At 44.1% G+C, this 10136-nt stretch overlaps 2 protein-coding genes across 2 annotated transcripts in view; both read right to left on the reverse strand.

Moving 5' to 3' along the window:
- POC1B (POC1 centriolar protein B) overlaps positions 1-8438 on the reverse strand; it is a 97751-nt gene extending 89313 nt beyond the window's left edge. Inside the window, exons 1-2 of the mRNA XM_079774872.1 lie at positions 8306-8438; positions 7589-7673 (exon numbers count right to left, since the gene is read on the reverse strand). Of these exons, the coding sequence (XP_079630998.1) occupies positions 7589-7673; positions 8306-8320 (100 nt within the window). The 5' untranslated portion in view covers positions 8321-8438. The remainder of the gene's footprint in view (positions 1-7588; positions 7674-8305) is intronic.
- On the reverse strand, positions 950-7335 carry LOC307101655 (polypeptide N-acetylgalactosaminyltransferase 4). Its single transcript, XM_079774871.1, has one exon. The coding sequence runs from the start codon at positions 7052-7054 to the stop codon at positions 5306-5308; it is 1749 nt and encodes a 582-aa protein (XP_079630997.1). The 5' UTR covers positions 7055-7335; the 3' UTR covers positions 950-5305.
- Positions 8439-10136: the final 1698 nt, after the last annotated feature.

Raw genomic sequence — 10136 nt, forward strand, 5'->3', positions numbered from 1 at the left:
CCCATTATAGCCTCCTAGCCTCCAAGGCCTTACCCAAGCTGCCTCTGCCTCCCCCTGCAACTTCATCTCCCAAAGCTCTCTTTCTTGGTGCATGGCTTTACCCATGCTGGCTGCCTTTTATTTCCTTGATTAAGGACAAGCTCTTTCCCATCCTTCTGCTAAATGCTATTCTATACCATGCTCTCTAGTCTTTGCCTAGCTAACTCCTCCTTCAGGTCTTGACTTAAATCTAACTTCCACAGAGAAGTGTTTTTTGACCCGTACACTTAAGTATGTTGTCACAGTTATCATCCCTCAAAGCACTTTGTTCCTTTGCAGCATTCAATTATTTTCCTATTCCCAAGTTGAACCTGCATATAATTTGTGTGTTTGCTTGTTACTCTTTGTCTCTTATCACTGGAATGTGAATTCTTCATACCACTCTGGCACACCTGCTTTGTTAACTTCCTTTGGTATACCCAAGCGTGGGCCAGCACCTGGCACAGTGGCAATAACTAAATAAAGAAGTACTGAGTAAAAACAGCACCTCCCATTCCCCTTTGAACAGGATTAGGTAAGTACAAATAAATGGGTTAGAAGGGTCACCAGACAGCTCAGGACATGAGGCCTGCAGCAGATCTCTCTCCCAGGCCAGCATGATATAATGGCCAAGCTGGGTAAAAAAGGAAAAGTAGTACCCGATTACTAGCAAGTTGTTTCTCTACTCTTCAGTTCTGCCATGAACAAACTGTATACCTCGGGAACTCATTCACCTTTTATAATAATCTCTACCTACTGTTCTAAAGGATTAATTGAGTTTTTTCTTAATTTTAGGAAAAACTCGAATAACAACTGATTTCCTACTGTAGCCTAATACTTAACTGGGAGATTCACATTATATATAAGGTTCTTAATTCTACTAAATCACAAAACGATTCAAGTATTAATAATAAATACTGCTGGCCTGTTTTAAAATCTAGTATGCACAGAGGAACACAGAAAAGAGAAATATTTTCTAGGACACATGAAATTCTCCAGCCTCTTTTTTACCCTGAAATTTATTTTTTAAATTGAGATATAATTCACATACTGTAACTTCCCCCTTTTAAAGTGTACAATTCAGTGTTTTGCCCAAAGTTGTACCACCATTGTCACTATCTAATTCCAGAACATTCTCATTACCATCACTCCCCCCAACACCCCCCCCAAAACAAACAAACAAACAAACATGCTCATTAGCAATCATTTGCTATTCCTCCCTTCCCTAGTCTCTGGCAACCACTAATGTATCATCTCTACAGATTTTCCCATTTGTTTTTCATATTTATGAAACAAATATAGAGACATGAAATGATTTGCACAGGGTTGTAGTCACCTCATAAGAAAGCAAGATTATATATAACACACGTATCTATAGCAACTTTTTAAACAGTATAAAATATAAGAGATCAGTGAAAATATGTTAAGCTTAACTACACATATCTTCAATGTGGCTATAAGACACATGATGCATAAAGCTTAATTCTTAGGCTAGTAGTTCTCAGGCAGTGTGGAGGCAGAAGGGCAGGGTGTTAGGCAGGGATCACTAAAGAAGAGAGATGCTACTGTTGGACAGGAATTGCCTATAGGGACAGGATGATGAGAGAAAGAAGGTTGAGAAAGTGTGAGACAAAGGGGTTTATAGGACTTTTTTTTTTTTTAGCCCAGGGCTGTGAAATTAGTGCTAATGTGCCCAGGTGCCCACTTGCTTTCTTTTATAGTGCCCTCAGTGGGTCCCAGAGATCCCTAATTATTCCCAGTTTGTTTGAGTAGTTAATGCATAAATAGTGCTACCACCATTTCAGAATACTTGCTGGTTTATGACACTTTGCAAAATAATACAGAAAACTTGACTTTTTTTATAATCTACTGTCTGCATTCCCAATTAAGTTAAAGAATTACAAGCTTAACTTACTTCTGCACCATCAACAAATGTGTACACAGGAACAGTGATCCCATAGACTAAAGTAATCAAAATCCATTTGCAAAAATAATTAGGCACACATTTTATTTTGTCTTAATCAATATTGCAAATACATTAACAAAGGGAAAAAAGGATAGAAACTGCTCATCACACAGAAAAAAATGCATCATTCAAAACAGATTAATCTGAACTTAAACATTCTCTTTTTAAAAAATATACTTTATTGATTTCAGAGAGGGAGAGGGAGAGATAGAAACATAAATGATGAGAGAAAATCATTGATCAGCTGCCTCCTGCATGCACCCCACTGGGGACTGAGCCTGAAATCTGGGCATGTGCCCTTACTGGGAAGTGAACCGGGACCTCCTGGTTCAGAGGTCAATGCTCTACCACTGAGCCACACATGCCTGGCTAAATCTCAACATTCTTTGTGCTCATTTAAAAATATTCTTAAACACGAACTCAAAAAGACAAACAAATGAGAACTGATTTATCAATTCAAATTGAGATCCTAAATCAACTGTGACTACACAACTTAAAAATAACCTTGTCTTCAATCTAGAAATGCTTGATTTGCCAACATATAATGAATACACATTTTCTTTTACTAACAAGTTATTTTGAGTTATAGAGATCTTGCATATGACTAGCTTATCTTTTTTTTTTTTAAATGACTTATAAAAATGCCTAGTTAGATGGTCAAACTATTCAGAGACTCGGATACTAAATGACATAGTGACTGGCCATGTAAAGTTGAAACTTCTTGTTTAGCAAATATTTTACTAAAGTTATGATTAAGCATGTAAATTACTTAAAAGGTCAACTCTTAATTGCCCCAACAAAAGAGAGCTTTAGTACCAATAAATTAGAAGTAGGGCATCCAAATACATTTTGTTTATAGTTTTATAGTGTTTTTTTTTAATTAAATTGGAAGTGCCTATGCATGGAAAGTGAAAGTCTCATTCTTCAGTTATGTACAGGATTGTAAGGAATGAACAGCCTAATAACTCTTCCAAATTATTGATATAAATAAAGCACTAGCCTAAAACTTCTTCCAAAAAACCCTGAAATTTAGACCAAGAGTAAATAAAGAATTAAATACTACTCTACTTTTTAATGCTCCCTTTCCCTCTTGACATGAGCAGCAAGATACTAGAATAAAAATAATTCCAGTATGTACTTCCAGAATATATCAATTTTAATTCTCCCATTTGATAGGGGGCTAAGAATAATAATAAAAATAAATTAAAAAAGAAAAGGCAATTTAATAATTAAAAAAAGGCAGACTGAGCATGGGGAGAGGGTGGGTTTAGGAGAATATCTGTTGTCAGTCAACCCTTTTGTAAAATTCAGAGCACTATGACAAGTCCTCTTTAAATTATACCCAGTGCCATGCACATTGCACATGGAATCTGGGCAATTCTTTGATAAACTTTAAGATTGCCAGATAACTTACAGAAAGTTAACAACACATTTTCATTTTAAGAAGCAAAATAAAAATATTCAAGCCACTGAGCAATTTTACTTTTTGAAATAACTATCGTAAAATTTTTTCTTAAATTCAGATTTTGCAAATTTGCTAGGTCATTAAGTAGACACCAAAAACAACTTTTCATATAAGGGCTGTGGATTAATTCTTTATCAAGCATGTATTTTTCAAAAATCTAGGCCAAAGTGAACTAATTGAGATTTAATTCTAAATTTAGATTTCTAAATATAACATTGCAATTAAACCAGTAAAAATACTTTTGTTTAAGTATGTTTACTTCTCCAATTATTTAGTTTGGGAAATATTTACAACCTTGCCCCAGAAGATTACTTACAGTTTGAAAGATTAAAGATAAAAACAAAAATTGGTTCAACAAGTGTCAAAATGAAATGAATACAACTTTCCACTCAATCCAAAAATAAACCACTGCAGGTGAGCTCTCAGCTCACGTAAGTCTTAAAACCAATTATTTTTCCCAGCTTCATAACTGGACTGAACGTTGCTCAAAAACATTACCTATGTTAAAAGTGAAGAGATAAAAAATGTTGTAGATAAAAAAAGATTGCACAATGATTGAAACTGAGACGGATATAATGCATAATCATAACATTTCAGAGCTGGAAGAGATCTTCAGGATCGATCTAATCCAGCATCCACATTTTACAGAGCAGGAAACTGAGGGCCAAACTGAGTCATTTGGTCAAATGACTTGACCAGTCACATTCCTGGGCTGAGCCTTTCATTCATTCACTCAGTCATTTTCCCACTTTCGGAAAGCTGCCTAAGTGGAAATAAGCTGGAAGGCAGCATTCACCATTGTCAAGACAGGCTTCTTTCCTCATCTTCTTAAGATTAATCCTGAAATGCCCTAAGCAGCAAGAACTCACAGAAGAGTTCCACAGCCTCTGCAAAACAGGGCCCACTTTCGGTTTCACACATTTCAATAAACACAGTTGGGTTTAACCTCAGAGAGGCCTCAATTGTATTTACTTTAAGTGATTAAGCATTAACAAAGGGAAGGAAGTACAGTATTCTGAATGAGTCCCTCTCTAGTACATTCATAACTTAAGGAAGTGCAATCAGAAAATGCCCTAACACACAAACAAGTTCACAGACAGGACAGGTTATGAAATCAAAGCTATTTGAGGTATCACTATCGATCAGTTAAGTCCAACAGCTCAAGTTTACAAAGTGTGGAATGTAAAGATCTCCCCATTTCATTCAGATGTGGGTATATTTTTCTGAGATGTCTATATGTAAAAAAAGACCTCCAAACTCGCATTCAAACTAATGCCCTCTTGTAATGACACACATATCCAAACCAGGCCTTTCTCCTTAAAATCAACTTTCTTTGATTTCCATTTCATTTTTTAAAAAATTAGAAAAAATAAACAAACCCTAAAAGTTAATGTGTTGGTTAAAGAAATCCAAATTCTATGTATAATTAAAACAGCTTTAGCTCAAACTGCACATTTAAGAGTTTGTAAAAAAAAAAAAAAAAAAAAAAAATGGGATGTGCAGTGAACTTACCCATGAACAAAAATCATCTATTTTACTTGGGACTTTTACATTCTGTAATATCATCTGGCACCTAAATGTTTTGTGTATCTCAATTCACAGTCAACTTCTTTAAGGAGAAGAAACCATATTGACAGAGCTCTGAAATAAAACAACCTCTAAGTAAGGCACTTTCAAACGAGAAACAGCAGCTCTCTGCGCATCAGTTTGTGTTCTATGCCAAGATGAAACACAGATTATACAGCACTCTCATAGATGTCCACTGGGTGATTTCTGATAAAATATAATCTCCATTGAGGCTCTTGGACTTTCTTGAATATACCGTCAGCTCAGGACTAAAGTGCTGCTGTGCTCTTTTAGTTCTCAAACTTCCAGATTTGATTTTTATCCAGAGCATCACAAGTTCTCATCTGCACATCAGGTCGGCCCTCAGGTGTCCGATAAGCACTAAGACACAGTCCTGAGTGCGGATGAAAAATGGTTCCGTCTTCTTTAAAATGCCAAATAATGTTTGCTGGCGCAGGGAACCCATCTTTTGGACAATTTTGCATTCCTACGTGATTTTTTTGCTCAGGAACCTCTGCACATAACTCTGTCACAGAATTAAACCTGATTTCTTTGTTTGAAGTATATTCAAAGAATTGATTGCCCCCTTGACCATGGCATCCAAACAGTGAAAGGTTAGCACCTGTGGGGTTGCTGTCAGGAGCATTATAATCTAAACATTCAGAAGAGATCCCCATACTGCGAATAGCTCCGTGCCAGCCCGGCCTATCCTCTGGGACGTGTAAGTTCGAAAACACATTTTTCAAATACCAGTCAAAGCTCTGGCACTTGAGCCGTTCTCGTAGTAATTTTCTTTCAGAAATATCCCCGTAAGCTTCTTTCCTTGCTGGAGGGTTCCGATTGTAGAAATGCTCTTTGTACTCATCCATCCACACTTCCGCTGCCCGAGCAGTGTTCTGTAGGAAATTGGGCCGAGCATACGGAGCCCGCTTAGGGAACACGTGGCCCACGTGGGAACACGGGTGGATCTCCAGTTTCCCTCCACACTGCCACACCCTGAAAGATAGCTCCAGGTTTTCACCTCCCCACACTTCCATTCCAGTGTCATATGTTCCAAGGTACTCAAAGTATTTCTTGCTGACAGCAAACAGTCCTCCGGCCATGGTGGGCGATCTGATTGGCTCAATTCTCGATTTCCACCTGTCCCTTTCATGTTTGGGGACAGAATGCCACTGGAACGTTAAACGCCAGTCAAACCCACCAATCATGGGTTCCCCAGTCTGCATATAGAACTCAAAAGTATTCCAATCAATGGTATCTATAACAGGACAAACAATTGCCGTTTCATCCTCGCCAATCCTTTCCAAAAGGGGTTCCAACCAACCGGAATTACACTCACAGTGACAATCCAGGAAAGTGAGAACATCCCCCGTAGCAAAGGTGGCCCCAATCAGGCGGGCCCTGACCAAGCCCTCCCGCTTGTTTGTCCTAATCAAGCGGACTCGATCGAGATTGCTGATGTACGTTTCAAGTTGTGTCTTCAAATAAACCCGGTCGCTCAAGTCATCCACCAAGATGATCTCCTTCAGGAGGACAGCGGGAGAGGTCTCTAAAACACTGTGAATGGTGCGGAGCAACGTGGACCAGGCTTCGTTGTAGAAAGCGATGATGACGGAGGTGGTGGGGAGCCGTCTGTAGTTGAACGTCTTGGACTTGCACTCGTACATTCTCTTATCCTCTATGTGGCGGTGCAGGGAGATCCTGTCACTGAGGTAGATGTTAATGGCATATCTCTCAATGAGTTCCTCCTGCTGCTTCCGTTCGGCCTCGCTGAGCTGGAGTTTGCTGGCTTTCCCCCACTCCCCAAGGGCACGGGGGTCTGCAGGCGGCTTGTCGTACAGCGGCCGGGACAGATCTTCTGCCTTCTTCTCGGGGTCAGGGAGCTGCCTCGGCCCCCGCTCCCAGGCCAGGCCCGCTCCCGGGGAGGCATGGAGCGTGGAGACGGAGAGTTCCACCAGGACGTAGGCCACGGTGAGGAGCGCCAGCAGCAGGCAGCTCTTGCCCGCCCAGGTCCACCTCGCGGCCACCCGGATCCGCATGGCCGGGGCGCGGGCGCCGCCACCCGTCTCCGCGCGGGGCAAGGGCGGCGGACCCGCCGCCGGCGTTCCGGACTCAGGTCGGAGCGAACTTCCGAGCAGGGCCCTGCTCTCCCCGCAGCTCCTCCTCGGCTCCTCGGCGGCCGCGGGGCCTCCCGGGGTCACCGAGCCCCGCAGTCACCGCCCGCGGCGCGGCCCCAACTCCTCTCCGCACTTCCTCCCGCGCCGCTCACAACTTTTCACCAACTCCCAGCCCGCACCCACCCTCCCGGGCGCGGACAAAGCCCGCCCCCTCCCGCTCGCTCCTCCTGGCGGTTAGTTCGCGAAAGTCCCGGCCCAGACCGGGCCGAGGCGGGACCGAGCGCGGCCGGGCTCCCCGCGCTCCCGGCCGCCCTCCACCCCCACCTGGGACCTCGGGGGTCCGCCCGGGGCCCGGCGTGGACAGGAGGCAAGGTTTCCGACCAGCTGAGCGTTGCCCCGTCCCAAAAAGGAAAAAAAAAAAGAGAGAGAGAGAGAGAGAGAGAGAATACAACTTACCCAATTGTTTGCCGTTGGGACTAAAGTCCAAGGATGTGATCGCAGCTTTGTGGCCCTTAAAATAACGCTCCAGAACAGGGTCCTCCTGGGAAGGAAAGTGGTCAAGGTGTGAAAGCAGGTGCAGGCCCCGAATTCGGGGGGTCGGGGATGCACGCGGTCCCCTCCCGCGGGGTCCGTCCCGGGAGCGGCCACGGGCGGTGGGTCCGCCGGCAGGAGGCCCCGCACGAGCGCGCGCGGGCGGCCCCACCGGGAGACGCGGGGCGTCCCCGTCCCCCGCAGAACCGGCAGCATCCTCGGTTCGCGCTGCTCAGAACCGCAAGGACCTGAGAAGCCGCCCGCGGGCAGCGCGTTTGAAATGCAGGCTCCCGGGCCCCCGAGCCCCCGGGCGGCGCGCGGTCACCGGTGCGCGCGGGGCCCCGGCTTGGGCGCTTTTTAAAAACCTCCCGGTGATTCTGACGCAGGCGCTCCACGGGAACCTCCGAGAATTCCGGAGGCAGTGCGCCTGCAGGGGCTCCGTCCCGAGCCCGGCCAGGGCTGGACGCTCCCGCCGGCCGGGCAGCACCGGGGGAGACGCGGGCGCCCGGGGCGAGGGGCTAGAGATTGCGGACCCGGCGGCGGACACCTGCCTCCACCTCCCGCCAGGTGCGGGCGCGGCTCCGACCTGGCCCCGCAGCCCGCAAAACCGGCTCCGGAGAGTCGCTTCCAGCCCGTCCTTACCGGGACGGAGGCCATGGGGGGAGCGGGGGGCCACCGGTTCCTGCGGGTGGGGAAACCGGGGAAAAGAAGGGGAGGAGGTGCGATGGGGGACCATGCGGCGCCCGGAACCGTCTGCCTGGAGCGGCGGCGCCTCCCGGTCACTACAACAACGGCGGCCCAATCACACCCGCGCTCCAGGCGTGGCCAGCCGAGCCCCGAGGTTCCGCGGCGCCGGGCACCGCCGGGCGTCCTCCAGCTGGCAGGCCGGACGCACCACGGTCAGGTGCGACCACACGCCAAGGCCAAAATTTATTTACACTCACGCACCTCCAGGCTTGACACCCAGAAAGAGAGTAGTCACCGTGATGGGAATGAAACCGCTTGGAGCGAGAGGGTAAAGAGTCTGTGATCGATGCAATCGGAGTTCTATTACTCCTTAAAGAGACAGCGCCCGCGAATTCAAGCAGGTCCCCTATTGCTTGTTATGACAGGGGAGGGAGATTTGAACAAAGTGGGAGCAGCTTGCTAGTCTTTAAAGTGCGCAAAGGAACTAAACTTCTGGAGAACAGATTTAAATTTATTTAATTACTATTTTTCACACAATGCCCTGCGTGATGTAAATATAGATTGTGGATAAATGTGATGAATGAATGAATAAATGAATGTTGTGCATCCACTTAATGTTTTTCTATTTTTCTATTCTAATCTAATTTTTGTATGTTTTAGAGCAACCAACTTATACAGCAGCATATATAGTATTTAGGAAGACTTAGGAATAAACTTTTTGTTTTGCTTAAATTATTAAGGCCACATAAGTAACTACAGCCATTTCTGCAGCAGGCTTCGTTACACATATCGCTTAGCTTCAGCAACATTATGAAGGTGACAGAGTTACAAAATGTTACCAACGTTTACAAATTATAAACTGGATTCTTAGATATTTTATATATAATTGTCAAAAATCACAGAGACAGCTCTTCCAATTCCAAGTCCATATCTTTTGTACCCAGCCTCAAAGCATGAAGGACTCATCTGAAAATTACATACAGAATAAGAATTCTTGGCAGTATAAGATGGCATAATAGATCACAGCTGGTAAAATACATACTCTATGCAATAGAAAGGTATACTACATAACTTAATTACAATTTAACTGCTGAATGTGATAGAATTTAGTTTTAATGAATACTGTACTGAGCAATTAGGCAGATAGGAAATAGCTTTAGATTGCAGTGTTAGTTTAATTCTAATATAAATTTGTTGAATATCTGAGGAATAAAAAGGTGACTGAGATATCTTTCCCTGCCCACTTAACAAATCTAGGTTTCTGAGCCTCATATTTGCACACATTATGATGATTTAGGGGACCCCATTCCCAAAGGTGCTGATTCAACATATAGGGGGTGGAACCAGAGTCCTTCATATGTAATAAGCCCCTTAAATGATTGCTATGGGAGTCTCAGCTGTGTACAAGGAAAAACATTGTTCTAGTGTAGGAGGTGATGCATCAAGAGTGCTGATACCGGCAACTTGTCAGCAAAGTGGCAAGACTCAGCCTTGCTATTTATCCCCAAGCTAGGTGTGACGTGTGTTTTTTTAAAGCCTTATATACTTAAAAATAATACTGGATTCTGGTGGGATTATACAATGGCATAGCACTGTGGAAAACAGTTTGGCTGTTCCTAAAAATGTTAACTCCTAGGTATGTACCCACAAGTGCTGAAAGTAGGGGCTTGGAACAAATGCTTGCACACCAGTGTTTATAGCAGCCGTATTCACAATAGCCAAAAAGTGGAAACAACTCATATGTTTAACAGATGAGCTGATAAATAAATGTGATACATACATACAA

This window comes from Cnephaeus nilssonii (genome assembly GCF_951640355.1).
Source record: "Cnephaeus nilssonii genome assembly, chromosome: 6".
Taxonomy (NCBI): Eukaryota; Metazoa; Chordata; class Mammalia; order Chiroptera; family Vespertilionidae; genus Cnephaeus; species Cnephaeus nilssonii.